The 22,112-nt window shown below is 39.2% G+C and overlaps 3 protein-coding genes across 5 annotated transcripts; 1 reads left to right on the top strand and 2 right to left on the bottom strand.

Annotated features, from left to right (window-relative positions):
• Positions 376 to 4,005, top strand: LOC18792760 (inorganic phosphate transporter 2-1, chloroplastic). Its single transcript, XM_007221930.2, has 3 exons — positions 376 to 1,478; positions 2,472 to 2,663; positions 3,034 to 4,005. Exons 1-3 carry the CDS (start codon positions 726 to 728, stop codon positions 3,856 to 3,858), a joined length of 1,770 nt encoding a protein of 589 aa, XP_007221992.1. The 5' UTR covers positions 376 to 725; the 3' UTR covers positions 3,859 to 4,005.
• Positions 4,286 to 8,680, bottom strand: LOC18790631 (beta-arabinofuranosyltransferase RAY1). Its single transcript, XM_007226663.2, has 6 exons — positions 8,554 to 8,680; positions 8,098 to 8,450; positions 7,397 to 7,649; positions 6,552 to 7,316; positions 6,030 to 6,276; positions 4,286 to 5,887 (listed from the first exon to the last, which is right to left on the bottom strand). Exons 1-6 carry the CDS (start codon positions 8,557 to 8,559, stop codon positions 5,451 to 5,453), a joined length of 2,061 nt encoding a protein of 686 aa, XP_007226725.2. The 5' UTR covers positions 8,560 to 8,680; the 3' UTR covers positions 4,286 to 5,450.
• Positions 15,005 to 21,899, bottom strand: LOC18791583 (transcription elongation regulator 1). Of its 3 annotated transcripts, XM_020566502.1 has the most exons (12): positions 21,218 to 21,898; positions 20,852 to 20,903; positions 20,165 to 20,572; positions 19,173 to 19,453; positions 18,894 to 19,097; positions 18,626 to 18,814; positions 18,357 to 18,431; positions 18,210 to 18,276; positions 16,975 to 18,073; positions 16,844 to 16,897; positions 15,703 to 15,777; positions 15,005 to 15,556 (listed from the first exon to the last, which is right to left on the bottom strand). In XM_020566502.1, exons 1-12 carry the CDS (start codon positions 21,572 to 21,574, stop codon positions 15,511 to 15,513), a joined length of 2,907 nt encoding a protein of 968 aa, XP_020422091.1. In that variant the 5' UTR covers positions 21,575 to 21,898; the 3' UTR covers positions 15,005 to 15,510. The 3 variants fall into 3 exon arrangements, with proteins under 3 accessions (XP_020422091.1, XP_020422094.1, XP_020422087.1); XM_020566505.1 differs by having other exon boundaries at positions 15,005 to 15,777; positions 19,215 to 19,453; positions 21,218 to 21,899; XM_020566498.1 differs by having other exon boundaries at positions 15,005 to 15,777.

The raw sequence follows: 22,112 nt of genomic DNA, 5'->3' as shown, positions 1-22,112 counted from the left end.
CACTAGTGCTAATGAATGATATTTATCATTCCAAGTCAATGTAATCAAATGCAATTCAATCCTACCTCTTAATCAAATCCAATTCTAGTAATAAAAAATATTCATATTCTTTTTTTATTTGTTTGAGACATTCGATATTGTAGTTGTGAAGAATAGACCAACATATCCATATTCACTTGTAATCAAGTAGTTAATGTTGAAAGAATATTAACTACTTGAATACAAGCTTTTTATTCTATCTAACAATATGTTATGTGTGTTCTAAAAATAGACCAGAATTGGAGTTGATCAAGTTGCCCACCACAATGCCATAAGGAGAAACACCATCATCTCTAGTAGATATGGTGGTGTGCTTGATATATTCTCTTTTTTCTTCCCCTCATTTTTTCATAAACTCTAATTTTTCTGAATATTGACCAGGGAATATATGTGAGTGGTGGTGAGAAGTCTCTCAAGAAATAGGACCACCACTCGTCCCAATCGAAGAAAGGAAGCAGCCAAATCCACTCTTACCTGCCTTTCTTTCCAACCAAAAAAAAATTAAAAGAAAAAAAATCATATCCAACTCAAAAATGCACACTCCTCTGTTCCTCTACCACCACCTACTCCATTCTCCTCCTCTCCCTCACCAAATTCCATGGCCAAGAATCCACCTGAATAATCCCCTTTGGATTCTCCACCCTCTCTGTTCCTCACTCTCTCTGCCCTCTTTCTTCACCTAAGAAATGACTCCTTCTTATTGCCTATCTTCTGCAAGGAACACCATCACACCAGAAGCATTTCTTCTCCACAATTCTCATCTCTATCTCCCAAAGCACCGCTCTTTTTCCTTTTCAACTGAAACCCACTTCCCAAGGAAAGAGACAAACTTTCTCAGGCCCCAAACACCACTGCCCAAGTCTTTTCTCCCCATTTTGAGGCTAAACAACTCGAAAATCACACAGCCTTTTGCCAGTTTATCTTCTTTTGCAGAAGCGGAAGGTGAAAAACAGCAAAACCAAGATGCCAAAGCTGAAGAACATCACGAGAATGCAAAAACAGAGGACCAAGCTGAGTCGCCTGGAATGGCTCAGGCCTTCCACATATCTTCCCGCACAGCTTCAGCCATTTCCATATGCATAGTATTTGCAGCTCTGAGTCTTCCATTTTTCATGAAGTCTCTGTGGCAAGGCATGGCCTTGAAGACCAAGATGTTGTCTTATGCAACGCTGTTGTTTGGTTTCTACATGGCTTGGAATATTGGAGCCAATGACGTGGCCAATGCCATGGGGACTTCGGTGGGTTCAGGAGCATTGACGCTAAGGCAGGCTGTTGTAACTGCTGCAGTGTTGGAATTCTCAGGAGCATTTTTTATGGGGACTCATGTGACAAGCACAATGCAAAAGGGCATTCTTGTTGCTAATGTGTTTCAGGGCAAAGACACTCTGCTCTTTGCTGGCTTGCTTTCTTCGCTTGCTGCTGCTGGTACTTGGTTGCAGGTATAATATTGTTCTTCCTCTGTTTTTATTTCTATCTCAGTTCTGTCTAAGTTAGTTATGGGATTAACATATTCAATTCCCATGAGACAAAAAGGGGAGATACTAGCAAAGAGCATTTCTGGATTTGGTAGAATTCTCATGGCTTATTGAAAGAAATCAAACTAAATTAATTAGTATTAAACTAACTTTGTGTGGATCATGGAGGAGGCCTAGTTATGTTGAGTTCAATATCTTGGTCCTTTTGTTGGGTTACTTAAACTAACTTTTATGGACCAACTTCTGGAATATGTTACCCAGACAGGACAGAATGGACGGCTATTAGATATTTATAAATGTTTAACCATTGTGCAATAATAAGAACAAACTTCCACTGCATGTATTTTGTGGTTTTGTGTTTCGCTTGATCGATGACCTACATGAATGAGTTGTCCCTCAAAATCATCGAACCAAGATTTCCTTGATACATGCATACAATGACATTGGAAAACGGTAAGAGCTGGTCTCTTCAATCAAATGCGTGTGAAGGGAAGCTTCTCTGTCTTAGGATGATTCACCCTCCGAATCTTCTTTAGTAATGGGGTTTTATGATCAAAATAGTAATACCACGGAGTATGACCGCCACACTAAAATTTCTCTTATTTAACAAGCATAATAGAGTTTTCTTTTTTCGAACTTAATGAATGTATTACATTAGCAATTATGTATCATGCAGCATAACTCATTCAGAATGACAGAGACCTTTATGGAAGAAAGCAACAATATACTCTTCCATGCGCTTACTTTGACAAACAAATAAATTCTATACATATAACTCAATTTAAGCTTGACTTTGAGTGTAGTTGTTTCAGAAAGAAAAAGAAAAAAACAAGGACTTTGAATTTGGTTGTTCATTTATATGCTGCATATGTTTCCCCCTGGATTTAGTTGTGCACCTATATGCTACATTCTCCTGTTCTTTCTTCCATCCACCACTAATTGTTTTCTGCTAGTCAGGTTGCATCATATTATGGCTGGCCTGTCTCAACAACGCACTGTATAGTAGGATCGATGGTTGGGTTTGGACTTGTCTATGGGGGAGCAGGTGCTGTCTTCTGGAGCTCATTGGCAAGAGTGATTTCTTCATGGGTTGTCTCACCGTTCATGGGAGCACTGGTGTCCTTTCTTGTATACAAATGCATTCGTAGGGTATGTTCCCCTTCCTTGGAGATGGAACTGTCAAATGATCCTCTGCCTTATATCATATATGGGTATGGCGTTGGCTTATGATAACATACAAGAATTTACCTGCTAATTAATGGTTCCTAGAAGAAAGGCTACCACATCTTTGTTTCGCTTGTAACCTTTAACCGATCTTATTACCAAAGACTATATAATTTGGTTAGAAAAAACATGGTTTCTTTTATTTCCAAATTAATTCAAAACATAAGCCCTAAGCATCACTCTATATGTCTAAGTCTTAGTCTTAGCATTTTACAGAACCTGATTTTCTGTTCAAAAATTGAAAGTACACTTCTTATTGCTTACAATTCTTCTTCTTCTTCTCTGTTCCTTTCAGTTTGTGTATAGTGCTCCAAATCCTGGACAAGCTGCAGCTGCAGCAGCACCAATTGCTGTATTCGTGGGAGTGAGTGGAATCTCATTCGCAGCCTTTCCTCTTGGAGAAAACTTGGCTTTGGCTCTGGCCCGGGCTCTAGCCTGTGGAATTGCAGGTGCAGTCCTTGTATACAGAATTATCCGAAAGCAGCTAGGTCATCTCCTCCTCAAGTCCACATCATCAGAAGCAGAGCAAAAAGAGGGTACCATCCACCCAAAAAACATTGGGTTTCTCTCTGATATTGCAGGTCCAACGGGTACCCAGTTGGAAATAGTATATGGGGTCTTTGGATACATGCAAATCCTCTCAGCCTGCTTCATGTCATTTGCCCATGGTGGGAATGATGTCTCCAATGCAATAGGTCCTTTGGCTGCTGCCTTATCTATTCTTCATGGCGGTGCCAGTGGAGCTGAGATTGTTATTCCAACTGATGTTCTAGCATGGGGAGGATTTGGAATTGTAGCAGGCCTCACTATGTGGGGGTATAGGGTAATAGCAACGATTGGGAAGAAGATTACAGAACTGACACCAACTAGAGGATTTGCAGCTGAGTTTGCTGCAGCATCTGTGGTTCTATTTGCATCAAAGCTGGGACTACCGATCTCTGCAACTCATACTCTGGTGGGTGCAGTCATGGGGGTGGGATTTGCAAGGGGGCTTAATAGAGTTAGAGCAGAAACAGTGAGGGAAATTGTGGCTTCTTGGGCTGTGACAATTCCAGCTGGTGCTTTCTTTTCTGTTGTCTACACATGGATCCTTACCAAGCTTTTGTCTTATATTTTGTGAGTGTACATTTGAAGATAGAAGTGATGGACAGTTGATGTAAGTCATTAATTAAAAAACACCACTTCTTTTACAGATTTGTGGAACTAAAGATCTTGCTTGTGCTCACAGCCTTTTTCTTCTTGAATTCTACACTCTGGTGTTTCTTCTGTTTGAGTATCCTATACTGCCATACACATATACGGAATCCTTGCTCAAGCTTATTAGACATGTATGTTCTTTAAGGAAGCATCTACCTACAAAAATGCCTTTTATTTTCAAAAAGGGAACATATCCCAAAAAAATTCAAGGATGATCCACCATGTTGGTTAACTATGCAGCTCAAGTACAACTCTTACATATAGAAAACACAACCCCTAGATGCACTATTTTGGCAATAACAGTTTTAACAAACAAAAAATATTTTTCTGTTTTCAGGGAGACATCAATATATTGTGAGAGTCTGACAGTGAAAATTTGTTGAAAACAACTCCTATAATTATGGTACACGACTAATCTAGTCTTTAAAACGGCATGTCTATAGAATATAGTGCTGGAAATCGCACACTAATTATTTATGGTGTATAAATTTTTTTGTTACATCTCTCTCAGACTTTTCATGGAACCAAAATATTGCAGTAGCAATTCAACCACGTACCAGAATACGAGCGCAAGGTTGATAGTTTACAGAAAGTCATGGAGAAAGCTCTTGTACAGAAGTGAGACTTGGCTCCCATCCCAATCCTCTACATGATTTAGTCTTCGGGAGTGGGGGAACAAAAGGCTTCTTTCCTCTAATACCTTTTCTCCGTAAACGTTTTGACCACCTTTCCTTGGAGATATAATAGTCTTTATCAGAGCAACTAGATTCATCTGTGTCCCAACCTCCTGCATTCACAATGATCCCATCTGGAGACTCTTTGCCTTCAGCAGGTTCTTTGGCCCTAGCTTTCTTTTCATGTTTATGCTTAATTTTCTGCACTGTAGTAGTTGGTATTATATAATACTTCTGACCAGGCAAAAGGCTCTCCTCTGGCCCTAAAAGGGACTCCTGAGGATTTTTGAACACCTCTGGGCGGGCAACGCACATCCCAGGATACTTTTCCATCAACAGAGATGCAGGAACTACATTCTGATACAGCTCCTCTCGCCCACCTGCGTGGACTATCCTCACAAAAATATTCTTCGACTGTAAACTGAAGTCCAATGATATGGGAGCTCCTACTTCCTTACTTGCAGATCGTTCATTTATGGTAGATCCTTTCAACTGTTTGTGTCTTCCACTGTCGGTATTCCAGGCTAGGCCTAACAACTGGATGAACCTCTTCAGCATAGCCACAATTAAAAGAAGCCTGACCAAACTGTTTCAACATAGTCCACTGGTGGGGATTCTGATCATTCTATTGCCTTGATATTATTAAGCATTAGCCACAGACGGTAATTCCTGTTTTTCATGGCCGGCTCTCCTTAATTTAATATTCCCTTTCAGAGGAAGCTGTGATGAAACCAAGGCTCTCATAGTTGCAAACATGAGAGAAGGAATAGTTTCTTTATCATTGTTGGATGTGAAAACCGAAGTGAGTCACTAATGATTATAACAAACCACCAATTGGGTCTCAAACTTTTTTTACTAATTTGGAATGGTGCTGACACATCCTTGTACTAGTATCATATTCCCATAAACCTGATAAAACCTGCCTTTCTAACTTCTTCAGTCTCCCTCTGATCCAATTGTTATGGAGAACAAAACAACCCTGCTTCACACAGGCTGCTCTCACTTTTTTTCTCTGCCACAGGTCCAGATATGCACCATTTGGGAAGAGATCTCTGTCCAAGAAATGGACGGACAGATTTGTTTCAGGTTCCAAGCATCTATCGTCACCCACACGATTGGAACCCCCTTCTCCACATAGTGTGTCGTAGAAGCTTGGCTGCTCAGATAGATCTGAAGTTGCTGCATGTGCCACCACCTTCTTCATAGCATCAATTGTCGAACCATCAGAACGGGCAAAGTAAAAGCCAGAGTTCAACCGCCTAGGTAAGTTAATTGGTCCTGCATACAGAGCAATACCACAGAGGGGTTTAGGGCATTGGATTTAATAGCTAAATAGTCGTACGGATGGAGATATCACTGCATATATGTACTACGTGCTTATATCATTGGAAATAAGAGTGACCATTTACACAAAATGCACCTGTTTTGTTGAATTCATCAGACTGAGCTGCAAGAACAGCAGGACCAAAAGAGTAGAGCAATGGCAGCGGGTTTCTAAACCAATATACATCCGCATCACTAAGAAGCACGTTGTAACCCATCATCAGTATCTTCAAAACCATTTTGGACTTCACTTTTGTCACCTTCTGAAAACATTTTGTTCCGAAGTGGCAATCACTGAAGCTGATCTCACTTGGAGCTAATGGATCCCTGAAAACAGGCAGGCCCTAACAGTAACGGGAATAGACAGTCAAATTTATGAACACATTCGGAGATCAGTCTAGAATTCAGACTAGCTTCAAGTTTAGTAAATAAAGACTCTTTATCTTTGATCTACTACCGAAACTCAGCCTGCTTTGAATCATAACCGATATGTATCGTTTACTTATTTATCTGTCCATGCATGTGCATGCTGGCATGCTTTGTGTATAAGAATGGACATACACATTCAAGTGAAACAAGAAGAGAACTGGAAATAAATAAACAAGATTTAATAAACTACCTGCAAGACAGCAAACTCGTATATTTCCTGGTCAAGGGCACAAATGATAAAATTTGTGACCTGCAGTTGGCGCAATCTACACACCCAGCTCATTAGCATGTCCTTGTAACTATATCCCGCAGCAGTAAGCACAATTGTGTTATTTTTGTCTGCATTGAACGAGAGAAGTGTCTCTAAAGAGAATGGAAGGTCTAATGGTTTCGTATGCTTTGTTGGAACCATCTGAGAACAGTCTGATAACTGGCCTGGTGATTTAACACCCTCAGCCCAAGCCAAAGTGTTCTTCTTCCACCCGAAACGCAATATCCATCCTTTCCATAATCTCCCTGCACTCTGGTATACCGTCGGACAAACGATGTTTTCCGTTGTATTGACAAAAATATATTGCCCGTCACATTTCAAAAGTTTTACTAGGCTACGGTAATTAATTTCGTGATAAGACAATGATCCATATAGTGCCCCAATATGAGAATTTCCAGCATATTCCCAGCTTCTTTCAAAATTTGAAGCATTGGAACCTCCGACATTCCAGTCAGTCTGATGTTCCTGATCAACTAGATAGAAGCTTGAGATTGTCCAACTGGCATCAAATACAAACCTAAGCTCAGACGACAAGGCCTCACTGACGACCCAACTGTTGTGCACCCCCCTACCATGCAAGAAAGGAGGAAGCACTCCAGAATGTAGGGGAAGATCTTTGTTATTCCATGCCATAAGCAGCTTTCCTTCACAGAGAGTCGACTGCCAACTCTGCCCAAAAATCTCCTGCAATTGATGGAAGAGTGCACAATATCAATGGAGTTGTGACCATCAAATTTTTAGCCTGGAATAAGTTTTTTTCGTACCTCCTTTGTCGTCATCAATTTCCCATTCTCTCTTCGCCAATGCTTTCCATCCTCAACCAAGTAGAATGGGAGGTCGGACACATTTCGTGATGAAGCAACTAGAAGCCAATCATGGTCAAGTTTGTAAGCATAATTCATGGTGGAAATGAAGTCAGGTAAAACAATGGTTTCAGGATCAACCAGAACAGAAATGTCTGATGAAAATGACCTTGATCTTGCCATCATCGAATGAAAAAATGGGGTACCGAGGAACCTAGACCCATACAAACATGTATCAGATGGCAATAAATATACGATAGTTCTAGCTCCACTCCATTACTCCTTGAGGATTTCCTTAAGCCCGAACTAATCCTCAAAAACCATCTCTGGAAATAAAGCAACATACTTTGTACTCCTCATCTAGACTCTTCTGAATTATATAAGCCACCTTCTAGGTTCATTTTGAAAACCTTTTTTTTCTCCTCAATTCAACCAATCACCAGAAATTTACTATTAACATACAACCAAAACAAAGAAAACACAGCAGAAAAGACAAAAAAATCTGCTTTTCTGAAAAAGGCCTTTAAGAACTGTGACACAACTTACAGAAACATTCCATTTTAGCAGATAGCTAAGTCAACAACTATGCTATCAACTAAAATGCACTGCATTCAAACAAAGTAATGATGGGCAAGAAATGAATGACAAAGTTATTGGCTTACGTGAAATCAATGTTGGGTTCGACCAAAACCCGCGAATCAAACGCTCCAGCGAAAGAAACAACAGAAGGGTCTTTGCTGAACAGCACAACTGCAATCTGTGGGGACAAAGCAAGCCATGAGCGAATAGCTAAATTCTGCCTAGCCCCAACAGAACCAGTGAACGGCCTAGGAGCTGAGAATATGATAATTCTCGGAGGTTCCGAAACGCCGGCACCTAGTTGACTAAGCTTAGGCCTCATGATCTGATCCTTGAGGGAAGGAAGAAAGCATTGAGTAGCATACAGGGAGAGACAAAATAACGCCAACCCACATAGCCAAATTGACCATAGACTCCATACTCCCACTTGAAACGCCTGCAAAAGCAAATCACATTTACATTCTGCATTAATGTAAGTCATATAACAAAGAAAAATGGCAAAGAGAATTAAAGATTTTTTTGAAGCAGAGAAAAGTGACCTTCATTTTATGTGGAGTTGTTGAGAACAATGAGACAATCGTGAGCTAAGTAGCCTGGTATTGTATATCTCAATATATTTTGTGTGTATATATCTATGAGAGAGAGAATGAAGATGAAAGTATGGAACTTTAACTGAAATAGAGAAGAGAAGAGGAGAGAGTTGCAAAAGTAACGAACACACCAACCAGCCAGCCAGTGGCGCTCCCACCAAGGACAAGGGCGTGCGGGATCCATGTGAGTTGCCAAGATTGTCGCCTTTCACACGTCAGATTCCATTCTAGGTCTTCGCCCACCTTTTTACGTTTGATTTGCGTTCTTGAATATCTCTACTCGCGATAGTCAACGAAACCATACGGCACTCTTTTCCTTACGGCGTCGTTTAAGCCTTAAGTCTTTTCTTTCTTTTTTGACGTTAACGATACTAGGGCGGGGAAATCAAACAGAGACCCTAACTTAACGATACAAGGATGGGGGAATCAAATAACTGCTCTTAATCACTTGATCTCGACTAGAGGGCTTTCCCTCACATCCGACTCTTCATTATAGAAGGTTCTTTCTGTCCAATACGGGGGAATCAGCTTCATTCAATGCCAGCATCTCTCTCAGCTGCAAGAAGATCAACTGCATTGCCAAGCTCCAACTCTGCTTTTAGCTTTAGTCCCGGATAGCGATAGTCTCTATGTGAATCTCTTCCCGACCAGGCCAAGCCGAATCGGGCCGCCCTTTGGGATGGGAATAGCCCACATGCATCATTTGATGAAAGCACTCCAGTCTAGTCGCCTTGAGTCCCACTTGAGTCTTTTCTTTACTTAAAATCTCTTGTTACGCACTGACATCTTGTTATTTTGGGTTTTAAATTGATCTAAAATTCTCTCAGAAAACAGAAGTTGTAAATAATATTGGTGAAGCCCACATAAAGAGAAATGATGGAAGAAAAATGATGGTGTTGAGTATGGTAGTCAAAAGAAGAAATGATGGTGTTAGAAGTGGGATGATTAGTCAAAAGATGAAATTATAATGTTGAGGAGAAATCATTATGTCTCCGTTAGAAGCCTTTTACTTTGCCTATAAATAGGCTTGCTCAATCACTTGTAAGACACACCAAAATGAAGAGAAGAAAGAGTGAGGAAAGAAAGAAAGGAAGAGAAGGAAGAAAGAGGGTGAGTAAGTAGAGAGAAAAATAGAGTGGAGAGAAATTTCTCCAAGAGAGAAAAATTAGTGAGCCACATATATTGTAAACACTAAAGTTGTAGCCCTATTATTTTACATAGTGGAAAAGTTACTGCTGCTGCTCTCCGGGGACGTAGGCATAGCCGAACCTCGTTAAATACTGTGTCTCATCTATAATGGAATTACCTCATTCCATTTTGGCCAATGATATTGTCGACATTTAATAATTGAACGTGGTTCCAATTAATACAGCCCATTGATAATTTGAGTAGCTATTCCAAAACCAAAAATTGTCATTCATCAATTCATGATCCCATCATTCTCATTTGCATGCGCATGCATCAATTATAAGCATTTCTTTGCTTTTGGGTACCCAAGCCACTTCAGGGGGCTTTTATTATGTGAGAATGTGGATTATAACCTCCAATGGAGCGTTATTTTACATAGGGCGTGGAAAATCTCCATTTAGGGAGTTGGAACATTTAAAACCCATATATCTGTCATGCTGCAGGCATGCCACTGATTAGTACATACATGTCAATTAATTTATGGGACTTTAACCCATATAATTTGCTATGCATTAGGCGTGCACAATATCAATATTGACATGTTAAAGGATTGTCCTTTCGGGACTTCAATCCACATCATTTGCTACGCAACAGGCGTGCATCATATTGATCACTGCTATACCCATATTCTGTTCTTATGGGACTTTAATCTGTGCAGTGTATTATCAATGTATCCAACTTGCAATCTGTAAAATTTGCGTTAATAATTCATGGATACATACAAGCCATTCTTTTGGAACGGACTTATCTCCCCATTTGGTTACCTTTCAAGATAAAATATCAAATAAGTATATAAGCATAAAACAACACAAGTATTGCTTACATCCTTAGGTGGGAGAAACTTTTCTCAAGTATCATTCAAGCTCGTATCGGCCCAGTAAATATAATGTAGCGCTTGATGATCTAGTTATATCCTGCAAGAGCAAAAATCACAACTCTTTTGCCTCTGTCAAAACAAATAACCCTCAGAGTTAGGATCACTTCATGGACTCTTTCTTCAGATGTTCATTCTAAAGAAATAAAGTCTCTTATGAACAGAGAGTTACAAAAAGAGAAAAAATGCAAAAAAAATGTGATATTGATTGCAAGGTAAGATAAGCAATCAGGGAAGGAAGCTGGTGGGAGCAGACAATAAGCTCTCATTTCTCCTAGTCTAGAAGGACTTCCGGAGATTAGAGCATAAGATCGCATTCACAGTTTCCTAATGTAGCGGAAACGTGATCAGGGATAGTCTCGCTTCCTGAATGGATGATCAGAGATAGTCTTGCTTCTCGAGCATATTGAGTGCTTACTGATAAGAAAAATAAGTAGATATCGCATCACTAGTTTTGGAGAAAACTGGATGTCTTCTGCAAAGAAAATTTCGTTAGTAACACATTTATACACAAATAAGAGGAATGGGTAGAACCGGTGAATTTCAAATTAACCATAGGAAAATTGCGAGATTCTCGGGGTACTTTTGAAAAAAAGTAGCTCCGTGAAATCCGCAAAGCAAGATCGGCTTTGACGAAAATAATACTTGAAAACGCCGAAAGTGCCGACAAACATTAATGGAGGCCGCGCGAAGTTTTGGAATCTGGAAAAGAAAAAGAGAATATGGGGATCTGAGATAATATTGGGATCCTGGAAACTGTAGCCATATTTCCTCCTATAGATATTGCCTTTGCAAAACTTGATTGGAGCAACTGCGTTTCAACTCAACTTCCTTCATTTTCTGAAACTTTAGTTTTTCTAAGACTTTCTTCTAAACCTTCTTAAAATGGCTTTCTCTTCTTCCTGCCCAAATTATTTCAATTTGAATGCTCCCACAACTACCAATGATGCCAAAGTTTGGCGTCCATCCTTTGTATCCCAAAATCGTCATCTCACAGTTAATGATTCTGTGATGATGAATGATGCTACTGCTGTCATAGTAGCTAGGAATTTCATTATTCCAATGGATGAAATATTGTTGACAGGGAGATCTGAGGAAGAGGCTATTGATGACTCAATGGCTTTTAGCATTCAGAGTGCTGCTTCTGTTTCTAACATGGCTGATCGTTTGCGTGCTAGAGAAAACGAGGTTGAGAGGCTAACAACTGAAAATTCGTCTCTTCAAAGAATGCTTCATGAGTCTCAACAGGAGGTTGAGAAACTTAAAGGAGAGAATAATGCCTTGTTGAAACTGGTGAGTTCGTACTCTGTTGATACACTGAGAAGGCTAGACATGCTGCAGGTCTCCAATGAAAGAATTTTGGGAGACCACGAGAGGCTCATGGCTAAACTTAAGAGGCGTCGTCCTCTTCCTTCAGAGGCTTCCAGAACATAATGTATTTTTATAGATTTTACAGGGCCTGCACCTTCATTGCAGGTGGAAAAAATCTATATGTTGTATGCTCCTTGCCTGTTATAATAATTGCGCACATTCTTAAACTTGCACTTGTGGTTTTTACATCTTTTCAAAATGACGGTTTGGAACCTTGTGCCTTATAGGTTCAAATAACCACATCGACTCTCCCAAATTTCATATTTCAACGTATGGGAGCCCGGAACTTTTGGCCTGGGCTAAACACAAACTCAGAATTTATTCGCCTTTTTTCAAATAGACATGAAATATGAATTGAGTAAAAGCTACGATAATATCGCAATATAGTAGTGAAGAGCATTAACTAATATTATACCCACAACCTCAAATTCGGGATTTCTCATATATTTGAATCCATGTGCTTTCGGCCCAGATATATCAAAATATGTGGGGAGCCTCAATTCATCATTTGAGGTTTATATTGATATTATCCATTTCACGGTGTATTCTTAACAACCGGAATTCACAAAATATATTTCTTCCTTGAGGTGTCGATTATAACAGAATCGAACTTTATTAAATTCATCATTCTCTTATGCCAAAGAAATATGTGGCGTACCACAATTTGCAATAATACCTCAAGGGTTGTCCATTTAATTGTTGGAACTTCAGGTTCTCAACACTGTTAGATTTTGAACCTCAAGCAAAAATCACATATTCTCATGGTATGGACATTTTTACAATTTTCTGTACATATTTCTGGACTTCAAGCCCTTACATAATTGTCCATATCTTGAGGAACTTCTGGCATCTCATTTAATTGCTCATCAATGAGTTTAAGGAACTGCAGGTTCCCTTTTGAATAGTGACAGTTTACCCAAAATGGTAAATATTTATGCATACATCACTATTCATGTATACGGCACTATTTATGTGTACAGTACATTTGCCAATACAGTTATTTTCATGTATACGGCACTATTAACCAATATAATACTGTTACATCATTTAAGGAACTCCATGTCCTTATTTACATATCAAGAATCAAGGACCCTCAAGTCCGATCACATGTTTACAAATATAGTACTGGAGAGATTGCCAGCTCTCATATCAATATCATCATCAAGGATCTTCAAGTCCTGATGTAATTGTATGATGAGGATCAAGAAACTTCTGGTTCTGATCTGTATCCTTGTAAAAAAACTCATCATACCATACAATTAATCCATAAAATAAATTGCTTGTAAATTAAATTATTGGTAAATGAATTGCTTGTATGGACGATAAACCCGCACCATACGTTAAATAAAAGTAAACGTGCGGTAAAGTAAATTTATAAAGTATGAGGGTTAATTCCTCATCATACTTTAAGTAAAAGTAAATATGCGATAAAATAAATTTCTTGCTATATGGACGTTAATTCCGCACCATATCTTAAATAAAATTAAATGTGCAGTAAAAAAATAAATTGCTTGCTATATGGACGATAAACCCGCACCATACGTTAAATAAAAGTAAACGTGCGGTAAAGTAAATTCATAAAGTATGAGGGTTAATTCCACATCATACTTTAAGTAAACTAAATTTGCGATAAAGTAAACATGCTTGTATGGGCACTAATTCTGCTCCATACATTTAAATAAAAGTAAATGTGTAGTAAAGTAAATTCATAAAGTATGAGGGTTAATTCCACATCATATTTTAATAAAGTAAATGTGCTTGTATGGGTACTAATTCTGCTCCATACTTTTAAATAAAAGTAAAGGCGTGGACGATAAACCCGCACCACCCTTTTAAATAGATATTGTCGTATGGGTAATAAAACTACACCATACAGTAATTAAAATAAATAAGGGGTTAAAACCACCACCGAATAAAATAAGAAAAATGTTAGTATTAGTAACGGTCTCTCACTGATAATATGTTTAGTATTACCAAGGGTCCATTTTTGTTAGTAGTTAGTAATAGAAAAGTGAATAGATATAGCATATTATATTACCATCAACTTTTCATATATATATATTATACAATGGTTAGTAGTATAAATAATAGTGTAGCACAAAAATTATACCTGAGAGCTTCGAGTAAACTTACAAATAGCCCTGATTTTGTTGAAAACGCGGACTCTGGAAATTTCTATGATTTACATAGAGATAGTTCACTAGAAATATATTTACTCACTCAACTATATGAATAGTTGATGGCTACATCCTCCACTCACTCCAAAAGATTTTCGCTCCAAAAAGATAATCATGAAGATATCAGGGGGAGATATTCATCAGGGGGAGCATCCAAAACTATGCTGCACTGATTACTGTAATCTTCTTCATTCCATCAGTTTTCTACCTCATTGGGTTTTCTCCAAGCAAATCTTTAATGATGCAACCGACATGTCATTTGTGGTCTCCAAGGGGGAGTGTTGTAAATAATATTGGTGAAGCCCACATAAAGAGAAATGATGGAAGAAAAATGATGGTGCTGAGTATGGTAGTCAAAAGAAGAAATGATGGTGTTAGAAGTGGGATGATTAGTCAAAAGATGAAATTATAATGTTGGGGAGAAATCATTATGTCTCCGTTAGAAGCCTTTTACTTTGCCTATAAATAGGCTTGCTCAATCACTTGTAAGACACACCAAAATGAAGAGAAGAAAGAGTGAGGAAAGAAAGAAAGGAAGAGAAGGAAGAAAGAGGGTGAGTAAGTAGAGAGAAAAATAGAGTGGAGAGAAATTTCTCCAAGAGAGAAAAATTAGTGAGCCACATATATTGTAAACACTAAAGTTGTAGCGCTATTATTTTACATAGTGGAAAAGTTACTGCTGCTGCTTTCCGGAGACGTAGGCATAGCCGAACCTCGTTAAATACTGTGTCTCATCTACTTTACGTGCAGCTCAATATTCGCACATATCCCAGTTATTTTACAACAGAAGTAAAATTATGTCAGTTAAGACCCCATTATATTCTTTAAACTAAAATCACACATAATCATCTGGGTCGAATGATAAATAGAAAATTAAGAAAAAAATTCTGCTATTTTGTCACATGCCAAAAAGAAACAAAATCAGCAATGCTGATTTGAACAAAACAACGTCCCAACAACATTGGAGCAATACATACAAATTATGTGGGTCACAACTACAAATCGTGATGCCACAAAACTGTGATTATAATTCCTACAAAATCCACCATCAGCTCATGCACATCACCCATATGGCTCAAAGCTGTCGTGCATGCCATTCTCCTCGGGACTAAATGCACCCATTCAACAAAGTAACACCCACTTCGTATTCAGAGAAACAGAAGTATAGTCCTCAACTGCGGTAGCTACACACGTTGCACCGGCTTTGTTGTGAAACTCAGTTCCAGCACTCATCAGTCTTCAGACCACTAACGAACATAAGTCTAGCTCTTAATCCTTGGCGGACCATTGCTCCAATCATCTCTGCCGCCGTACAGGTGATCTGGACCTTGACCTTCTTCCCCTGCATATAAATTAGTGCAGTTAAAACAGACCATACAAGGATTTAGAGTTATAGAAGCAGAAGCCTGGCAATATCACCTGAGTTGCTTATTCATACGTGTATATGTCTGAAAAACAATACACAACAAAGATTTCATGGCAACATACCTTTTGGAATCAACAGAAGAATAAGGAGAATGCCTGCGCTGAGAATGCTTGCTATGTGGAGACCGCGAAACTTGTCTAGAAATGAAAACATCCATGATACTAATTTGGTGAGTTATACATACATGGTTCAGGAAGAGAAATGCTCAGCCTTTTGCAGAGTCATACTGGATAGGGAGTGGCCATTAGAACATATTATTCTGCTTCTAATGACTATGTAAAGAAACTATATGACAAAGTCATAATTCTCACAAGGGATTGAGAAACCAAAAGATTTAAGCTTTTGTCTTATACTGCACTTTACCATGTGTTCTGAAACTAGACATAAAACAAATTCCCACTGTAAATCCGACAAAGGGCAGCATAGAATAAAAACCAGGATGCCCACTATTCTTTCCACAATAATGTTTTTGCTACAGCATTGTGTGAAAGGTTACCGAGATCCAGATGATTGATCTTTATTCATGTTCAGAATACCAGAATATGTAAATGAAATTGAATTCAACACAGTTACTTAATATATACAAACAATGAAACCATGTATATGTTTTTACTCTTCATTCCTAATTTTAGTTTTAATTTCTGGTCTTGCAAATCAATTCAAAATAAAAGAGCTACACATAATACAACTTTCATAACCTCAAAATGTTACGTCAGTCAAATCACTCAGTTAACATGCATCCAAACTTGTCACTGGAATATGACTCAAACCTCAACAGGAATGAGAATGCTGAAAGATTTAGAACATTTAACACTAAAAAGATCAATGCAATGTAGATGTAGTTGACCGAAAAACATATCTTGATCTACAGCATAGTATAAAAATAAAATGACAAAAAAGAAGGGTCAATCTCACACAACAGTCACATTGAAACCGCAAAAGAACATAAGATGAACAGATTGAGTACAAGAGGGTACTGAATAGGATTTAAAATCATTTCATTTTGTTTCTTCTATCTTTGGCATCAACCTGCTAACGACCTTATGCTTAAGTTATGTTGATTTCAGTTGGATATAAGAAGGTAATATCTCCATAACATATTACCAATTTCATTTTTCCAGAGCTATTTAAAACACAATAGGCTGAACCTTACGATGCAAACAGAGAAACAAAAAGCGGACACAAATTTCTGATAAATGGTACCTTCTCCTAGACCTGACAGGTGATGGTGATAAGTTACGTCTCCTTGAGTGCTTCCTGCAGCACATAACTGTACATGAGCCACAACATAACATAAATAGAACATGAGTAATCAGAAGATCACAATGAAGAACCTTTTAGAATCATCAGAAGCTTCATCACTTGAATCATTGGCATGATTAACCAAGTTGTCCTTGCTGTTTCTACCCCTACTGCCAACAGAAGAGGAGCGCCTTCTCTTGTGCCTGCTTGAGTCAGTAGAATGTTTACGCCTTGATCTATCATCCTCCTTATCCTTTGCCTGTTCCCTTTTTCTGTTGTTATCTTCTTTAGCACTAGAGCTATGGAGTCTCTCCGTTTCTCTTCTATCCTCTTTGTCATCAGCATGGGAAGATCTTTTTCTTGATTCAGATTCCTGTGCTTTTTCTACAGGCTTAAGACTTTGCTCCTTCACCTTTTCTCTTGAGCCATTCCGATCATCTGTCCTCTCCTTTCTCGAATGCCTCTCATCATGCCCCCTACGATTCCCATCACCCTTCTCAACTGTCCTAATCTTACCACTCTCTAAGTCCTTATTGAAGTCCGTCACAGAACTATTTTTACTCTCATGTCGATCATGCTTATCAGGTTTCATCCTGGACTCCCTACCTTGTGAGTCATCTTTTGATGTTTTTTTGACATTGACATTTTCTTTATGGAGGTCAGGTTTCAATGTGCCTACAGTATCCTTCAGCCTAGAGGCAGTAGTTCCATCTGGCAGATTTTTAGCGGCATTACTTTCAACATTCTTTTGTCTATTATAACTAATATCACTAATAGCGGCACTGTTGTTATATTTGGACTCAAGTGAACTGGTTTTGCCCAGATCACTCTCTAAAATTGTCTGACTTCTACCGTGCTCTTCAAGCCCTACTAAAGAACTGTCATTTGTAGTGGTATCCTGCCTAACATTTGAAGGCTTTTTGACAGTTGAGTGCTGAAGAATAGCATCTTTCCCAGAATTTGGCATAACAGAACTCTGAATATCACCATCTACATCGTCATCATCACTTGCATAATTTGCAAGACCTAACACATTACCAGGTGAACTGGAACTGGATTTTTCACTGACATCTTCAGTCTCAGATTCCTTAGACTTGGCCGGAATTAGAACCTTTGCAGAAGCCTTGAGAGCTGAAACTGCTGGGGGAGATGGCAATAACTTATGGTTTGAAGTCAGTGTGCTCTGTTCAACTGTAACAAATGACATAATTAATTAAATTCTTTGTTTATTTTCTTTAAGATAAAAAAAGAACAGAATGCTAGACCAAAAAAGCTACTTTAAATACATAAGATCAAAGACAAGGATCTGTAATTATGGTACAATTACCTTCAAGTGTCAGATCATCTTCAGTAAGAACTTTTGTAGCAATTTCATCAAACAGATCATCAGTAACCTGTCCAAAAACATAGGAGTTAAAAATGCAGTATATGCGAGTTAAATTAGCAAATCTATCATTTTCTAAACACTACAAACCTTTAAGAGAACTTCAGTTAGAACACGCTTTATTTCCTGGTTAATTGCTGCAGTCCTAGCTGCTTCCACTTGATCCTACCACAAAACAAAAAAAAGAAAGATACGGCATGTAAGTTTCCATGAGGAAATGACCTGCATCCAAATAGCTATTATCATGGGATGAATATATGGAGGGAAAAAAAACAGGATTTTTCAGAAGAACAGTTCACTAAGGGGGAGGAGTGGGGCTTCAGATGCAAAATTAATAAACTTAGGTGATAGAATAAAACCTCATCATCCTCTTCTTCAGTTGATCTAGAAGAATCGATACTCTTGCTATCAGCTTGATCTCCCTTCCCAAAAGATCTATCAACTCCTTCATCCTCAATGGATTGCGTCTCCTCCTTAGGATGGTCCATAGATGAACTTGTGATGACTGCTTTCTTAATTTCCTCTCTAAGCCAATTAGGCACTGAAGCCTACCATAAATTTCAGGTGTATAAAAAATTAACAAGCATGCCACTCACCATTGAAATATTTACAACGGCAAAATTTTACCTTTTTGGGGCGCTCAGAAACTGTAGAAACTCCATATGCATCACCAGGGAAGGCTGCAGTAGGGTGAACTGCAGTTCCTGCAGTGAGACCAAAGGGGGGACCAGCAGATGGAATTGTTGGCTGGAGGCTCAGTCCAGGAAAACTGCCAAATGAAGGTGGAGCATGCCCAGGAACAGGAGAGGGTATTGCCATGGAAGGATCATGCTGAAGAATCAAACATATGTCAGGAAATTCATATCATGGCCTTAGAAAAGAAGAAAGACTCAACAGAATTAACACCTGTGGTCCCGATGGAACTGGAAGACTAGAGGGATAACCTACACCAGGTGCAACAGAAGTAGACCAGGTATTCATGGAAGGCACTGTGGTAGCAGGGTCATGATAAGAATAGCTGGGCTGCAGGTGTAGACCATGATCAGAATTAAACCCAGGTGCAAACTCTAAAGGCTGGTCAGCAAGATTGGTTGTTGGGTCAGCAGACTGACTGCCATATGCAAAGAGCATTGGCTGTGATGGTTGCATGTGATATTGTTCTTCCTGAGCTGCAGAACCTTCATTGCCTGTCATTCAAGTAAGTAGTCAAATGGCAAATCAAAAGATCAAATGAGGGGGAAAGATCCTTGGGGCAAATAAGGGTCCCCAATTGGCTACTAGGAATCCGAGTGAGAATGGAGATGTAACCAGCCTCTACAATCTTTCTGCATTCCAGACTATATTAGCGGTAATAGTTATTCCCTCTAATGTCAGCAAAAGCTGAGTAAGGTAGGAAACATCTTATTTTTTAAAAATTAGAAGAAATAATATCTCCTGAAAACCATATATACCCTCCAATTCAGAGCATCTGTATAAGGGGGATGTAGTTCTTGCCGACTAATATTGCCCTTTTACTGGAGATGGTCAGCACTCAATCAAAAATGTATTCTTGCTGTACTTAATAAGACTTCTTCAGCTTAAAAAAGAACACAATCCACTTGGCGGAGTAATATAATCAACGTATTTGAAAACACAAAAAAAGGAGGAGAGCCACTTAACCAGTTACTATTAACCACCTAAGGACATCCCGATTAATATGGTTGAAATGATCGCTGCACAAAAAGAAACAACCTCCAATTCTAATTTTCAAGATACTCTAATGATCTGTGTGGAAGGTCCTACATTTGATAATGCTAAAAAAATCCAGAATGTAAAATTAAAGAGTAAATTTGAGTGCTGTAACAGCAGTTGAGGAACAGAAGCTTCACATGCAAAGTCAATACCATGTAAATTATTACCTGTAACAGAAGAATAACTAGAAGGTACCTCCTGCTGATGAACAGATGGACTAGTAGATAGGTTTCCTTGTCGATGAAACACAGAATTTGTGTCCACAGCTGGCATTCCATCTCTAACAGCATGATGAGCATACGAAGATGAAGTCTCCTGGGGACGAATTCCCAGTGGCTGGTGTGTTGGAGTACCTGAAACTGGAACCTGTTGATAGCTGGATGCAGAAAGTGACTGATGGTGAGTACCAGAATAATGAGAATCAACGTTCTGGGGATACTGATCATGATAATGACTTTGCTCTTCTACTCTGCCTGCCGGAGGAAACTGCAACTGTTGATGTTGATTCTCCGTTGACGCTCTCGCATCTACCCATGCCTTAGCCTTGGCTTCCCAATCTTCTTGATTATTATGGGCTACCATTACAAAACAATCAAATTCAATCCAATGTCATCAACCCACAAAAGTGAAAGCTCCTGGAAATATTTTGGCTTTACACAAGAGCAAAGAAGCAATTGAATAATAACACAAATAGGACCTCGTTTTTGTCCACTGCAAGCACGACTACAAATAATTTGGTCGAAAATATTAAGTGGACGACAAAAACATAATGGGAAACAAAGTGTTTTACTGAATATGAATTCAACGAATCAAGTTGTGGTTGATATGAAATTAAAATGTGGAAAGAAACTTACCTGGGTAATCCCAACCTTGGTTGTTTGGCCAACTTGGAGCAGCTCCCCACTCCTACAAACATTTATGCTTTGCGTTAGAATATCAACATGCAGCAACATGCCACTAACTTCACCCCAAATACAAATTGAAGTGGTTGTTTTCAGACCAAGAATAATAATGACTCTCATTAACTCATTAACCCTCATATCAAGCATACACATCAAAGTTCAAACCAGCCAAAAAGGTCCAAAATCAATTTATCCACATCAGACCCCATATGCTACATACATACAGAGAGAGAGAGAGAGAGAGAGAGAGAGAGAGAGAGAGAGAGAGAGAGAGTGTGTGTGTGTGTGTGTGTGTGTGTGTGTGTTTTTGAGGCATACCTGGGTGTGCTGAGGATAAGAGTGAGGTGGAGGAGGAATGGGCGGAGGGGGAGGGAGGTGAGAAGGCAGGTGAGGCCGAGATGGGGGAGGAGGAGGAGGAAAGTGGTGGTTGGGGGGGTACGGAGGAGGATAAGGGTGAGGAAGGGGCGGCGGAGGATAAGAACCTGGCGGAGGGAGATGGTCGGCGCGAGGTGGTGGAGCCCACTGGGGTTGTTGAGGCGACGGATACTGGAAGTGGTTCGAGTACCACTGTGGTCTCGGTTGCTGCTGCTGCTGCTGTTGCTGGTATTGGTAGGGATCCGACGTGGCCGGTGGCTGCGGCCGCATGTACCGCTGCTGCGCTTGGTACGAATCCATGGCCTTCCCTTTTGGGTTTTGGAGCTTTTTTCTGTTTTTCTTATTATTAATTCGTTTTTCTGTTTTTTTGTTTTGTTATTTCATGCGAGGGGGGTTTCGATTGGAAACGAGGGTTTGCACCGTGCACAAGTGATGAAGGTGGAGGAGTAGCAGCGACTTTTCGAAGGCCCCTTGATTTGATTTCATGTGTAATGTTTCCACTCCCGCGGGCCCGCGGGGGTTCCATGACTTGGGCCTTTTAAGGCTGTGACTTGGCCCTTTTTGGAAGTCATTGGAGCCCATAGCGCAAATCCAATTAAAATATTACTTGTGCAAATTATAAATATTAGTTTTGGTGAATTTACATAAAAAATTTAGAAAAACAATAATAGTTGTACTACATTTATTGAACACTTTGCTACCCCAGTAATATATGTGACCCACCTGCATTAGAGGTGCGGTATGATGAGTAATGTGGTCAGTAAATGTAGTACAAATACAAACAAGTAGAAATAGCAACAAGGTACTCCAAGTTAGTTTAGAAACTTAACAATTCCTA

Source organism: Prunus persica, chromosome G1, assembly GCF_000346465.2.
Source record: "Prunus persica cultivar Lovell chromosome G1, Prunus_persica_NCBIv2, whole genome shotgun sequence".
Lineage (NCBI taxonomy): Eukaryota > Viridiplantae > Streptophyta > Magnoliopsida > Rosales > Rosaceae > Prunus > Prunus persica.
The sequence above is the reverse complement of the archived record's forward strand: the minus strand, read 5'-3'. Positions and strand labels throughout refer to the sequence as shown.

Bases quoted from the DNA above. Each gene is read 5' to 3' on its own strand.
- LOC18792760 (XM_007221930.2), top strand. From the start codon at position 726: ATGACTCCTTCTTATTGCCTATCTTCTGCAAGGAACACCATCACACCA. The intron at 1,479-2,471 runs GTATAATATTGT...TCTGCTAGTCAG, and splicing joins CTGCTGGTACTTGGTTGCAG to GTTGCATCATATTATGGCTG. The intron at 2,664-3,033 runs GTATGTTCCCCT...TGTTCCTTTCAG, and splicing joins TATACAAATGCATTCGTAGG to TTTGTGTATAGTGCTCCAAA.
- LOC18790631 (XM_007226663.2), bottom strand. The intron at 7,650-8,097 runs GTAAGCCAATAA...GTATGGGTCTAG, and splicing joins GAACCCAACATTGATTTCAC to GTTCCTCGGTACCCCATTTT. The intron at 7,317-7,396 runs GTACGAAAAAAA...CATCAATTGCAG, and splicing joins AATTGATGACGACAAAGGAG to GAGATTTTTGGGCAGAGTTG.
- LOC18791583 (XM_020566498.1), bottom strand. From the start codon at position 21,574: ATGGATTCGTACCAAGCGCAGCAGCGGTACATGCGGCCGCAGCCACCG. The intron at 18,074-18,209 runs GTAATTGTACCA...CATTTGTTACAG, and splicing joins AGATGATCTGACACTTGAAG to TTGAACAGAGCACACTGACT. The intron at 15,778-16,843 runs GTACCATTTATC...TTTCATTTCTAG, and splicing joins CCTGTCAGGTCTAGGAGAAG to ACAAGTTTCGCGGTCTCCAC.